Genomic DNA, 14,957 nt, shown 5'->3' with positions numbered 1-14,957 from the left:
CTCTTCAGTCCTCCTTCCTCCTTCTCTCCTACTCCCGCCACGTCTGTCCCAGAGATGCACCAGGTGCTTTCGCTCAGATATCCATTCGTGATTGGCCGTGATGAGGCCATTGAATCTGGCTCAGCTGAGCGTCCATCATGTGTCAAGGAATGGGCGGCGGGACCGGAGAGAATGTTTGTTTGGCACTTGAAAGGGTCCTGCACATTTTGTAGCAGTGATGGAGTGGTTGTCAGCGTGTGTTTGACAGTGTGTGTACGTATGAGTGACTGAAGGACAAAGGGGCAGGGGGGGAAAAAACACTCAGATTGGTGCTGACTAGGCTTTTACAACATGTGCACGTACTCGCTCCCAGCTGTGCCTTGACATGTGTGTGTACAACTCTGCTCTGATGGGCCTTGTTAGCGCTCTGGCCTCGGGAAAGCAGCAATGTGTGTTCTAGCTCATAACTGATTAGAGTGCTGCTGACATGAGTTGGTGCCTGCCAAAGCTCTGACTCATCACGGCATGATCAGTACAACAGTGGACATTATTGCCCGAGCTCTGTAACCATTTGTCAGAAGGTAATACTTGAAATTACATTAATGTTTAACTCATTTACAACAAGAAATGCCACAGATGCAAGTTGAACTTTAAGGTTGGGGAATTCACCCCAAAAATTATCTGGGGAAATACAAAGCAAGCCGCCATGGTCTAAATTGTTCATGGGAAAAACTAATGTTGATGATATTATTAAAAAAATATAGATAATCTCCCCACATGCAATTAGTTAGCCAGCTGGTTAGTAGTGACAGACTGTACAAAGTACCATCTGCACTGTATCCTTCAGACACATCCTGCTGAGGAACTCCGGAGAATTGGGTCTGAGCGCAGTTTTCTTTTAACACATGCACAATGCAGCGGGGGGGGGGGGGGGGGTTCTCTGTTTAGACGCATTCACAACAACAACAATCTCCACAGAATTCAGGTGAGGGTTGGTGGCACAGGCAGGATGTCGCATATTGATTCTGCTTATATATATATTATAAGTGCCATCAATCGCTAGCCTTGAATCTGTTTTCACATCGACTTCTACAGACTTCCTGCTGCCTTTATACTTGGGGGCCGGATTTCAGTGCATGCCTGAAAGCAGCTAAAGAGTAAATGTTCTTGTCACAGGTTATACCACTGCAAACTGTGTTAATAAAGTAAATTAAACTTTAAATCCGTGTGTGAAAAAGTTAGGCCAGTAGATTTCCATAATTTATTGTTTTTATAAAGAAAACCGGGGGTGTTGGTGTCACAGGATTAAAACTTTGAAGAAAAAAGCACGACCCACGCTGAGTTCCGAGCAGACTTGAGTCTTATTTTAGAGCAGTGCAAAATTAATGATATATCTTTAGCCTGAAATAAAAGTTATGCACTGAGACTAATTTTTGGTAGAATATATACAGTAGCAACACTTTCAAAAGGCTTTTAAAATACATGTAAAAGTCACACTACATATGGTGATTCCTCTGTGTTATTTGCATTAATGTCAGACAAGACACAGTCAAAACCCTTTTACGAGTCAGAAAAATTCCATGTATTACAATAAGCATTCAATATGGCTGGTAAAACCTGCAGAAAATAATCCTTATTGTCTGCTTAAGGGGTTTAGAGTGAATAAATGCCTCCAAATGGAAGGAGTTAGCGGCGCATTTTAATGTACGAAATAATGCAGATGGAGGTCCTGGAAGCAGACTCAGTAATCACTGATATTAGTGGTGAGATCCCCAAGCTGTGTGACTCTGGGCCTGCCCTGATAAATTGGCTTTATGAAAATGCCACCGAGTAACATATTTAAACCATTCAGCTTGATAGCTGTGTCCCTCTCGGCTCTTGTATTAAAAGACAGCCTGCGTACCCAGCTAGTATTCCTCTTAGGGGGAGAGAGAGAGAGAGAGAGAGAGAGAGAGAGCAGGGGTGGTTAGGTAGAAGCAGGAGGGAGAGAAAGAGAGAGAGAGATAAAGTCACAGTGGATCAAATAGACTGAAGGAGTAAAGGCTGATTTGGAATGTGTGCAGAGGACAACAGGAGACAGAGAGCACCTCACCATGGAGGTAATAGGTTGGACTAAATGATAATTACATTCAGAGGGGAGCCAGTGCCGCCTTGATATACAGCAGGACAGACAGCCAATCAAAGAGCGGCTGTCGTGGCCCCGTGACCTGGCGGCTCACATTCAACACGTCGGTCACAGCCAGAGACAAAAAGGACGGGACTGTCTGACTCTGACCGAACACACTGGCGTTTCCATGGAGTCCATTGATTTCCAAAGTCGACGTATGATATCTCCATTGATTTCAGTTGTGTTCATCCACCATAACCCCGTCTGCCATCCATCCCCACTTTAAGTGCAGTGCTAATTACACTGACCTTAACACCACTGCTCCGTCTCAGTCTAGTCTCTTTTTTATAGTTCTTACACTAAAAGCACTTGATGGCCCGACTGCCGCCAGCTGCATATCATCATTAGATAGTCATCACTACACATTGTGAATTTCAAGCATGTCATAAATAGCCACACCACTTGAGATGCAGCGTGCTCGCCCGCCTCCTGTAGCTCGCTCTCACACGAGCAAATATTTGCCGGCGTCTTCGACTTCAGTCTGCATCACAATGAAGTCCCTCTTTAAACTGTTCACCGTCCACTGAGCACCCCCCCCCCCCCCCCGTCTGTTTTCCCTGTCATCTGCAGCCACGTCGCTGCAGTGTGCAGGAGAAAGAAACAGGTCCTTTCTTTGAAGGCTTGAGATGGTGGAGTCAGCGGGTGTCCAAACCAAGATCTGCTTGGCACTGTTAAACAGGTAGTGACACAAACCAGCTGCTTCAGGGAGCAGGTTTTCTACCCGAAGGCTGTTGGCTTTTTACAAATGAACCAGCCAGATTGTGTTTGACATTGAATTTGCTACTGACCATGATCAGTCTGTGAGTAATTCTGAGCAGGGGCACCTCGTTTTTTTTGTTTGGTCCTCAAGATTATTTTCCGGCATTTTGGTCTTTGATGGAGTGGAGTGCAGCGGAACAACAGTTCTGGGCAAGGTCTGTATTATGATGTGCAACTTTAGTTAGCTGAGTTGACAAAGCCCTGAGTGAATCATAATAAACGGACAAAAGGACAAAAATCAACCTCCACCATGTTACATTGTTGTAGGAATGGTGCCGTGCTGAAGTGCTGTGTACAGAAGCCCTGTTTGTGCATGTGATTGGGTGAATGCGACTTGTAAAGTAGAGTGCTTTGAGTGGTCAAAAGCAAAAAGCGAAATAAAATCTTTCAGTTATAACATATATGTAATTTTAGATTACTATTTTGGATGTGGCTACCATGGCAATGGCTCAAAGCTCTCAGGCACCCGGGTTAGCCTCAGAGTATATTGCTTCATTTTTTACTGATATCACACTTACCTCAGCCCGGATACATGCTGGTGAGGATGGTCCCCAGCCAGACATGACAACGTCCTGATGCACAACCACATCATATAGTAGACAGATTCCTCTGATGATAGCTTACCGGCTAACACGCTCGACTGTGAACCCATCAGTGAATCTGCTACAGTGGGTCTGTCATTTTATCATTGTCCTCGAGTCTGCTATCAGTCAAGGTCAGGTTTAAAGGAGGTGCTCTGATGCCACTGTGTTTTCCTCATATTTCTTTCGAGCACAGCTGCAGTTTACACTTCACACCTCTCGCTTTGTGCTTTGGTGTTTTTTTGTATCTTTTGTTTTGTTTTTGATCTACCTCTATTCACAATGTGGGAAAAACGTAATTTTAAGAGACAGCAGAGGAGACATAAACAAACCTTGCATATCTGTGTTTTAGTCTTATAGTGCACCATGGATTAGTGATTAATTTGGGAAAGGTGGAATGGAAAAAAAAAGTGTAGAAATTCACTGCTTTCTTCGTCTTGATATCAAGAGATGTGAAACACTTTTAAGCAAGGAAGCTTTTCCTATTGACAGGTAAGCTGCAGCTTTTAAGTCAATGTGAGGAACCAAAATATAACGAGGCTCAAATATCTATCATGAACATTTGGTATTTTTGAGCTCGATCCAATGATCTCTTCTTTATATAGATATATATATATATTAAACCACAAGTCTGACTACCAGCGTCAAGAGTCTCCTGACACGCTTGAAAAACCTCTGTTCCAAAAACATGATTCCACTTGTCATCTTTTACCAGCCACACAAGTCTAACTCTGTGTAAATATAGAACTGGTTTCCTGAAGGGCAGAGATCTTGGAGAATGTGCTGGAGATGATTATTTTCAATGAGGAAGATTCAAGTCAGACACGAAAGACGATGATTCCCAGTCGAGGCGCTTGAATAGCAGCACCGGGTCAACGTTGGTTCGCAGCATGCATCAGAGAGGAAGTTGACACACACAGAGGAATATGCAGAGTTTATATTGATTTCTATGTATGTGAGCTTTGCTTCATGTGAGAGGGAGCTCACAAGGCACTGTATAGATGTGTTAACCAGCCTGGTATGTAACATCTGGAGTCATGAACATCGTCTTTCATGCAGGGTAAATATCGGTTAAAGATGCTGTGCAGGAAGCCCAAGAAAGAAAAAGGGTTGATGGTAGCTGAAAAGAAAATTACGAAATTCTACGAATTATTATCTGTATCGTGGGCTCAGTCACCTTTGCTCTACTTTAAATGAGAAATGTGCTGTCGGGCCACAACAGCTCACTTAAAACATAGGCTGGTGTTTCTTTCCGTATTGTTTGCTCCTATCAGGGGAGCTTCAGCGTATACATGAAGCTGTGTGTATCAGATATCCCCATGTTGAAAGATGAAGACAGAATATTGTGGTTTGGAGAACGGCCTCCTTGCCTTTGGCCCCTTCCTCATTCTACCACAGCATCTTCTGGGAATGGACTGAGCTCGTTTTCTTGTTTATTCGCTCGTTGTGTTTCATGTGCAGGCCAAATTCACTGAATCCTGCAATAAGGATATGAATGCTAGGCTATTGATTGAAAACTGCCTTTTAGGGAGAAATGACGTTGCCTCTGTGCGTCAAGTCTTTTCCTTTTGTAATGTCTTTATTTTGTCATCTTGATTGTCCTTCTCGCCTCAATTCAAATTCTGATTGAAAAAAGATTTATGAGGTTCACAGATATTATCTGAAAGCATCACGTGTCCATTCAGTGTGTGTGTGTGTGTGTGTATGGGTCGTGTGTGTGTGTGTATGTGATAGAAGCACAGGAAAGATATGTCACATAATTTATCTTGAAGCATCAGCATCCGCTCTGTGTGTGTGAGTCTGTCTCTCTGTGCGTGTGTGTGTGTGTGTGCGCGTGTGTGTGTGTGTGTGCGCGCGTGTGTGTGTGTGTGTGTGTGTGTGTGTGTGTGTGTGTGTGTGTGTGTGTGTGTGTGTGTGTGTGTGCGCGTGCCCATGTGCATGTGTGACTATATGCATGTTCTGAGTAATGGGCTTTGTGCATCCTCTGTTGCTGACGGCCAGGATGTATCCATGGCAACTCCAGGTCGATCCTAGCTGAAAGCGGAGCTGGTGGGGGGGACTTGAAAGAGAGCGTTAACCCCCCCCCTCTCATCTGGCCTGCGCTCTTCCCACTCTGACCATGGCAAGATGCGCGGCCCTGTTGGAATCCCGGCCCGAGGGGTTACATCCTTTAGCTGTGACCGAGGACACTCGCATCCCAACACTGCCACCTTTTGACCTAGTGGAAAATGAACTCTAAACGGTCCCATGATTTTTGTTGTTGTTGTTTTTGTATTGTTTTCTGTGCTGTAAGTTGACTCAGGGGTCGTGTGTTGAAACAAATGAGTTCCCCAGAAGTCTGAAAGTACCAGAACATTACTTTTCTGATTGATATGCTTTTTTCAACGAGGGTTGACAGAGTTGACAGGTTATGAGGGGATAAGGAGATGAAGATGGTCTCCAGCTGGATGTGAGTCAGGGCGGGTTAATGGTCCAACAAGCGACAAGTGGTGTTGCTGTTTAACTCCTGTCATGATGAAATGTGTTTTGAGGGACAATTTGCCGTTGATTTAAAAGCCCAAAGCTGCAGTTTATCAGTGGCTGAATCAAATGATTGTTTCAATGTAATCGGTCGCTTTGTTTACCCTTTTTCTGCAGTTGAAAACTTGGGTTTGACACAGGAAACTTCTTTTGATATGAACTTCGAACAAAAGAGACATGCTCCTGCTCAGAATACGTGACCATATTAACAAAAAATACATAGTGAGAGTAGAATCAAGTAGAAAGTGCTGTTTTCATCACATTTTACCCTCCTCACTCCTTCACACTGATGCCTTGTCAAAACAGTTTCAGCCCCAGAGAGAGGAGGATTAAATGTGCTGCTGCTGCCCCCTGGTGGTCATCAACATGCTTACTGAGGCAGAGCATGATGTGAGAGCAATGAGTAATGACAGGCCGGGTTGAATAAACAGAGTTAAATGGGGAAGAATTGAGCAAGACAATCATGTTTGGTTCTGGATTTATTTCTTTGAGAGGAACATAGAAGTCAAAACAAAGCAGAGATTTATTGCCACCCTGTACGCATCAATAAATCTGCCCTGACAGCGTAATTAAGATGTTTTGGCAGAACGGACGTGAACCTCAATCATCAGATTTCCTTCAGGGGGTCAGTGAACACCTTTGCACAGTATAATTTCCCCGGCAGCAGTTTCACTAGCAGCCATCTTGTGCCACATCTGGGATGTTAGCGTGTGTGAATATTCATGCGTTGGCACCTCTCAGAAGGCCCAGACGCTGCAGCTGAGGGAGCGCTGTGACCTTCTTGTTAGGTCAGGCTGAATGCCAGAGGCTATCTAGTAATCACTACAGCCGTACATATTCAAAAACCAGCGGCTACCACCGGGCGCTGTTTAGCAGGCTCCACGACTCAGCCAGATCAAGGTCGAGGCCTCGGTGCTTTTGTTTGCTCTCTTCAAGCTTCAGAGCTGTAGCTAAACACATATTGACCAAGTCTGCTGCCATTCTCACCCTCTCAGTGGATGTCGGCTTCCGCCTGATGAAAACACGCCAGAGGGTTGTTATGCTTTTAAAAGCTCAACACGATGGATCGGTTTGCGTAATGTGCTTTCCGTTGGTTTTACAGGTTTAATGTGGCTGCTCCTCCGAGGTATCTGTGGTATCATTAGCTGTAGGTTTTTATTGTAAAGAATACCGTCATCCCCCCCCCCCCCCCCCCCCCCCCGCGACTGCGTCTAAGGTTTCCTTTTTCTGGCAACATCGTCTTTCTGAAAATAATCTCAGCAGTCTAATGGAGGTGAATCAATGCGGATGGATCGGTCTCTTACATTTCCTTTTCATATCACAACCAACACCACCTCTGGGAATCTGCATTTATCCCCATGGTCAATAACGAGAGGATCAATTTAAGATATCTCTCTCTCTCTCTCTCTCTCTCTCTCTCTCTCTCTCTCTCTCCCCTACTTGTTCATATGTATTTTCAGTAAAGCTGCTCGCTATAACACAGCTCAAAGCTATGTGAGGGCTTTAATTCGAAAGTAATCTGATGTTAATTAGATGCATTAGAGTAGTTTCCTTGATTTCCCTCCTTGGTCTGTTCCCTTCACTTTACTTGTTACTAGACAAGAAACCACTGGCTCGCTTTGATTTCCTTGAAATTACACATCGTAAGATTAGATCTTGTAAAACATTTAACGTGTTCTGACAAATTCCAGGATGAGAATCTTTTTCGGTTGCTGGCCTGAGGTGATTTCAGTAACGGCTAAGTATTATTTGCATTCAATTACACAACTGTGCTGAGTTCATTTTCCTTGTGAAGTGAGGTCACGCCGCACAGTCAAATCAGCAGAAATAAACAGCCTATGCAGAGCTTTTTGTCTACTGTACACCGGCTGCTTTTCTCTTTCATTGTCTCTCCTCCACCATGTGAAACCTTGTGCTTTTTTTCCTGTAAATGGTGAAACTGCCCCGGCACGGTGACCTGTGGCTGGGCCCTGTGGGAGTATTCAGTTTCCTATACTCCCTATGGCCGCACCTTCTTTGCTCTCCTCCTCTTACCCCCCCACCCCTCCTACTTCTTCTCTTCTTCTTCTTCCTCATCGTCTTCTTCTACTCCCCTCGTCTTTGAATTTGTACTAAGGGATGGATCTGCCCCAGAGACACAAGGACAAACCCCAGGCAAGGCAACTCAGTTCAACTCAGAGTAGACGTGAGTGGCGGTGAGCGTTGTGTGTGTCTGTGGTTTGAGTTTCATCTTGTGCTCTTTACTTCACATGATGTTTTGACGTCATCCGGGACAGTGTGTTTGATCCGGTCTGTATTTTGATTGACACACTTCGAGTCAGCCCACTTTGAAGCAGAATTCAGACTTCCCTGACATTTGGAGAGGTGTTTGGTTGGTGACTTCCAGGATTCTTTCAACTGATGGTCTTGCGTCACCACTTCTGTTCTTGAATAACTTAATTCCTTCCAAGACGTTGAACTTTTTAAGGACCAGACTTATTTCTTTAATAATTCTATGCGCTATAATTTATTTATCCTGCAACCATGCCGGTCCGAATCATGTGCACCATCTCCTTTGCTGCGGACGACGAGCCCAGCAGAGGATATGGCAAAGACCCATTTAATGACCACTACAAGCGCGTGAAGAAGGGTTACGGCGACAGGGACACGCAGGACTACCTGGATGGGTGTAGTCAGGTGGGTGATTACAATGAGGAAGAGGAGGAAGTGGGGGAGGTGGATGACCTGGCCGCTTTCTGCAGCGGTTGCTCGCTCCACGGCGCCAACCATGTGTTCGTGGAGGGGAAGAAGTTTGGGATTCGTCAGGGTTTGTGGGCGACAGTCTTCACCATGGCGCTGTCTGCGTTCTTGTTCCAGGTGGCCGACAGGATCATGTACTACCTCTCATACGATCACATCACCATGCTGGATGAGCAATTTTCCAAGAACATGACCTTTCCGGCGGTCACCCTATGTAACTACAACTATGTGCGAAAGTCTCAGATGAGCTTCAGTGACTTGATTTTCATGGGACCTCTGCTGGGCTTCGAGGAAGGTATGGCCCCCGGGTTTCCTCTTGCCCCGGAGCCCGATCGTCTGCCGGGCTCTCGCTTCAGCATGGATGAATTCTACAGCCGCACTCGTCACCGCATAGAGGACATTCTGCTGGAGTGTACCTTCAGAGGTATAGAGTGTGGTCCTGAGAACTTCCAAGAGGTAAGAAATGTGTTCCAGATAGTTTGAAATATTCACTATTTCTGGGAACAAACATATTTTTAGTTGGACACTTAATTTACAGCAGGCGTCTCAAATGTGTCTGGTAGAATTGATGGTTTTGTTCCATCTGTTATATTTCTTTTTGGGATCTAAAATTTGAATGTGGCCCAAAAAGGAAGAGAGGGAGGCTGATAGATTTCACCTGCTGTATTTCATTGTAATGAAATGACAACGTCCTGTAAAATCTACTACTCAAGTTGAAACTGTGATGCCACAATATTTAGAAAAGAGAAGGGAACTTTGTAGAAAATCACTGATTCAGAAGAAAGCCTTAATTTGCAGTACAGTTACTTTCAATCCTGAGTCATTGCTATAAATTAAAGTGAATTTTCCAAGTCAGCGTATCTGCTTTAATGAAACGCCATTGTAAATAACAATAGAGTAGACATAGTAAAATCAGGTTCCATTACTTAATTGGTATACTTGGCATACAGCTGTTTTTTATTGAATTAAACAGCCACTGGAGAAGAGTCCGTGTTGCTCAGATCAAATCTAACTGCAGCCTGATGCAAGTCACACATTTCCTGTTGTTTTGGCATTTTTGGATGTGTAACTGCTGCCCCATGCACATCAGAGAGCACTCAGGAGGAACTCGGAATTACCAAGTAGTGTTGACAATATCCAGCTATTGGCCTATTGATTTGCTTGACCTTTGCACAGTTACAGATAGGTATGTGAGGACTGCTAATGGATGTACTAGCATTACATGAGCCGCAATTATATCAGCGTGTAAAAGCAAGTACATGACACATTAATCTGATGCTAGACCCGATCACATCAGGATTTGTGTTGTTTGTTAATGTACCATTTATTTGTATCATGATTGTATCCTTACTTATTTGACTCTCAGTGAAGGAAGTTGTTAAACCAGCAGCCAAATAAATATTTTGGTCATTAGCTAAAACCATATTCATCATTTGTTGGGCAGAGGGAAAAGTTTTGCCTCGTCAGCTCACTATAAATCCTACTTTACTTATTTTTATTCAGGTTTCATTATCTTTTCTGAAATATGCCCAGGTCTGACAATCAGTATCATTTATGGAAAAGAGTTGGGTGTCCAGACAGTGTCCCTGAGGTGAAATAGGACCAGCTGTCATCCTGTGTTGATATGCTTTTCTAGACAAAGTGCTGTGACTGCAGTGCTCTGTGCCAGTTTGCATGAGAGAGGCACCGAGGCTTTAGTCAACAACAGAAATTACTGCCTCTGTGAAGTTTAAAACTGAATTTATACACATATAATTAGCAAACCTTTTGGATTATTATATGTATAAAATAATATACATTTTTAGCAGAAGTGCTGATAATTCTCTGGATTTTCTAAATTTGAGTTGTTTTTTCTTATTTGATTATTGATTTGGCTTTTTTTGAAAATTTCTCTTGATAAAACACAGAATTTAATTATTATCAATTATTATTGAATAGAGATTTATGATTGGATGGATAAGATGTTATTTAAAAAATTTGGGAAATAATTTGCAAGTTATTCAAAAATGAAAAATTTTGAATAAAATATATGATTATTAAAATATTGATTGCTTTCATATGCATTAGTCTCTAAATCTTAATGTTTGTAATTCATTTTTAACATCCTATATAATGTCAATTATCCGTAAGTAAAGCACTTGCAAATGCATTTGATTTGTTTGAATGGTATTATTTAACTCCTGATTGATTGATTGATAGTAATATAATAAGTGATTAAGTAAACTTTTCAAATCAGTGTCATGAATTTGTCTGAATCAGAAATATGATTTATGTGTCTTAAACTGAAGTATTTCTTGTCACAGGAAAGATAAAAAAACAAGACGAGCAAAGTGACATAACATAAAACACTGAACATCTGTCTCAACGGGTGATTTTCATCAGGATGTTTCAAAGCATCAGCCTGGAATGAAAGCAGCTCTGACATTATGAGGTTGGGATCTTTAGAAGTTGAGAGCAGTGGAGGGCTGCATCTTGTCAAGCAGCACACACACTCTGAGTTTAGGGAAAACAAGAGTGTGGATGTGAAATGAAGGTCCTGGATGGTGAAAGAATGGAGGTGAAACCTCGAAAAGTAAAGGAGACGTGTGAATATGCTTTATCAGCCACAGCAGATGGTTCCACAAAGTTACAAATAATTAAAGTCAGTCTCTTTATTTGTGTGGTACATCGTGTGCAAGCAAAAAGAAAATTAATGATTCTGCAGTAAAACTGAATTATTGCCGCAGTGAAGAAGGTGAAATGGAAAACAACAAAACTAACTTTATGAAGGTTGAAAGTAGTGTCGCCTCACAGAGCTCTTTGTGTCTTTGGAAACTTTACAAATGTACCTTCACTGTGAGGCTATCCTGCATGTTGACTCAAACAGCCAGCATGATTTATCCTCGGCATAAAAAAGAGGGTTAACTTTAGCTTTGACAGCTCACTATAGATCTTACTTTACATATTTTTAGTCAGAGTTCATTATCTTTTCCAGGCAAAAACCTGAATTATGTCCAGGACTGACAATCAGTATCATGAATGAAAAAGAGTCGGGTGTGAGGACAATGTCCTTGAGGTGAAATAGGACCAGCTGTCATCCTCTGTTGATATCCCTTTTTAGACAAAGTGCTGTGACTGCAGTGCAGTCTGCCATTTTATCAGCACGTGGGGAGGCAGTGAGCCGACTGTGTTCAGTGACAGATATTGCCGCCTTGGTGCAGTTTAAAACTCATTCTTGCTTTCATAACATCTTATTTTGAATTAGCCGGGGATGCTTCTTGGATCACATTATCATGAAGCTGTGACAGGCTCTGGATTTAAATGAGTAGAACATCTGTTGTTGCACCAAGTATCTTCAAACAGCCATTGATCCAAACTTCCCACGATAAGTAGTTTTTATAAAAAGTACAAAGTTTTGAATATATCATAAAACTCTCTTTTACAGTTTCTTACACCCCACATGTTTAGTAAACATCTTCTCAGGTGTGATCAGAAAGATACAAACAGGTCACATTTACTGTACAACTGCATTAGTATCAAATATGGCGACGCCTGCGAGCTAGTTCTGGCAGACAACTCGAGCTGCGCTGCGCCAATCATATTACATACATCATGTGACATACCTCAATCTCCACAACCATCTATAATACACACCCACCTTATCAGGTGGTCTATTTAACCAGAGAGACATTTCCCATCAACCCCTCTTGCTCGCACTGCTGCTGCAGTATTGTTACCTGTTGCTTCAAACCCTCCACCACCCCAGCATCCACCTGTAGGCTCCAACGGGGGGTTACAAGTATTTGCTCATCACTCCCATCATTCCTGTGTAATCATATGGGGGAGTGATTAAGTTGGAGCCTAGACGCCAAACACTAAATCTGTTGTAATAAATATATTACATGATCGAACGTGAGTTGTCTGACTGAAATATGTTATACCTCTGTAAGGACGCCTTTAGGTATGTTTTCAACCTTTTTTAATTTGTTTATTTGGTTGATTGGTTGGTTGGTTGATTGGTTTGTTGATTGACTGTTCGGTTGGTTGGTTGGTTGATTGGTTTGTTGGCTGGTTGGATGGTTGGTTTGTTGGCTCATGGGTTGGTTTGCTGGTTTGCTGATTCTTCTTGGTTCTAAGAAGGATTATGCAAAAACTACTGAACAAATTTACATAAAACTTGGTTGGAGGAGGGGACTTGAGCAAAGGAGATGTACATGTGGTTTCTTATGGAGACTGTTTGACCTTGGTGGAGGAACAGTATGTGCTCTATTGAATACCGCTCTTATATACTCTTTACCCATTCATCCATCCATTATCTATACCACTTGTCCATTTAGAGTCGCAGGGGAAGCTATATCTGAGATAACTGATAACAGAACAAACCGCAATGAAGCCTTTCCAAAGCCTCCTCCACATTTGATGAAGTTGTGGATTATTTAATGTTAATCTCAAAAAGAGGATGAGACTTGTTTCCTTTTTGGTAGTTTTGCAAATGAGTATTTAGAAAATAATCTCATGTTGTAGCCTTAGTGGTGTGAGTTGTCTTGTACAGATTATGAATGTCCTGTTTGTAATGCTAATGTCATTTCTAATTGGAATGATGAGTACATGCCTGCAGGTTCCAGGTCACTCCATTAAAGATAAAAACCTGACAAACACGAGTGACAAGTAATCATTTATGTGTCTGCTCTAATTAAAATAATTACCTCTGTTGACAATTTCCCTTGAATCCTTCTGTATGACAGGCAGCCTCCGTCTAAAATAATCATGATTATTCCTTCAGCTCATGCACCGTCATGCAGCTCTAATGAATCAAGGTTTTCTCTCTGTTTGTGTAATTTGTCTCCATAGCAACGTTCAAATGTTCTAGGCGTTGTTCAGTACAGGTTTGATAAGCAGCTATTTCAGGAAAGATTTCTATCAAAGACACTTTGTGTGTGTAGATACCTGGTAGCTCCACAGGTACATTGATTATGCAAAAGTATGCTGAGACACATATATATACATATATATATTCACACACACACACACACACACATACACACACATGCTACGTAGGTGTCAGGAATAAAGATGAAGGATATCTTTGAACATTTAGAAATCCAGTCTTTTTTTTTCTACCTGTACCAAATGCAATGCAACACACAGAATGTGTTAAATATTGAAGGGTATGGCAGTGCCTATATGTAGACCACAGACCCTAAAAGACTGGTGACATGACAGCTCCCCAAAAGTGAAGCCAAAGCATCTCGATTGCACCCCTGGTGGCTGCCTACAGTAAAGTCTGTAAACCCTGCCTCCTCCATGTTGGTGGATAGGACATGGACCAAACAAAAAAATTAAAGAGCACGTCAAACACATTTTTCTCGAAGATGGTTTCTCTGGTTTACCACATTCACCGGTCGGACCTTAATACAGAACAAGATGGCAGCATCTTCTATCTTTATAAAGTCCATGACACATTCAGATACACACACCCTGATGACTCGTGAAACCCGTGTCATCATCTTATTTATATAGCACATTTAAAACAAGTTGGTTGACAAAAGTGCTTTACAGGTGTTATGGTACAACAAAAGGACAGTGAAACGTAATACATCATAGTGCAAGTAAAAATTCAAATAAATGACTAATGATTCACTAGAAACTGAGAAAACCAAGACCTCTTGTTGTTGGTTTACCAGCCTTTTTTAACTTTTAACCAATCACTGTTCATGATAGTATCAGACTGACCTAAGTCTGCCGGGCCCTGTGACAGGCAACACTATTCTCTCTCTAAACTATGTATGTTTACCTCCTGCTCTCACCCAAGCAAAGAGTCAACTCAGTGGTTTGAACTGTCCCTGTATCTACATCGTATTAGCTTAATCTGATCTGCTGTGACTTGTCCCAACACTGCAGAATTTACCTTTTGAATAAATAAAGGCATCCACCTTTATATCTTTGTTCAGGTTAAGATAGAGACATAGCTTTAACCCTGACCAACATTTCACATTAACTGTATTGTTCTCTTTACAAATGTACTACATACATTAAGTTTTGCTTGCAGAAGTTTATGGAACTCCGTGTTAATAATGGATTCAGCACTTTATGAGTAGATTTTTAGTCTAGATGAACTGAAGCTCTTTTCCAGTGATCAGAAAATCCATTAGGGAGGAGTTGAAACCCCAAAATGTCAATAACATTTTATCAGTGATCAATAAAGAATCAATAAATAATTACAGCTTTTAAAT

General features: G+C 42.1%; 1 protein-coding gene across 2 annotated transcripts in view; it reads left to right on the top strand.

The window, feature by feature from the left end:
- The window catches only part of asic1b (acid-sensing (proton-gated) ion channel 1b), a 150,117-nt gene that overhangs the window by 91,196 nt on the left and 43,964 nt on the right, over positions 1-14,957 (top strand). The window contains exon 1 of one of the 2 annotated variants that reach the window (XM_053447514.1): positions 8,229-9,201. The exons of the other annotated variant lie outside the window; for it this stretch is intronic. Coding sequence (XP_053303489.1) covers positions 8,530-9,201 — 672 coding nt within the window. The 5' untranslated portion in view covers positions 8,229-8,529. Of the gene's footprint in view, positions 1-8,228; positions 9,202-14,957 lie in introns of those variants that run through there. 2 annotated transcript variants of the gene reach the window in all.

This window comes from Pleuronectes platessa, chromosome 2 (genome assembly GCF_947347685.1).
Source record: "Pleuronectes platessa chromosome 2, fPlePla1.1, whole genome shotgun sequence".
Classification (NCBI taxonomy): domain Eukaryota; kingdom Metazoa; phylum Chordata; class Actinopteri; order Pleuronectiformes; family Pleuronectidae; genus Pleuronectes; species Pleuronectes platessa.
This window is presented reverse-complemented; position numbering and strand designations above follow the sequence as displayed.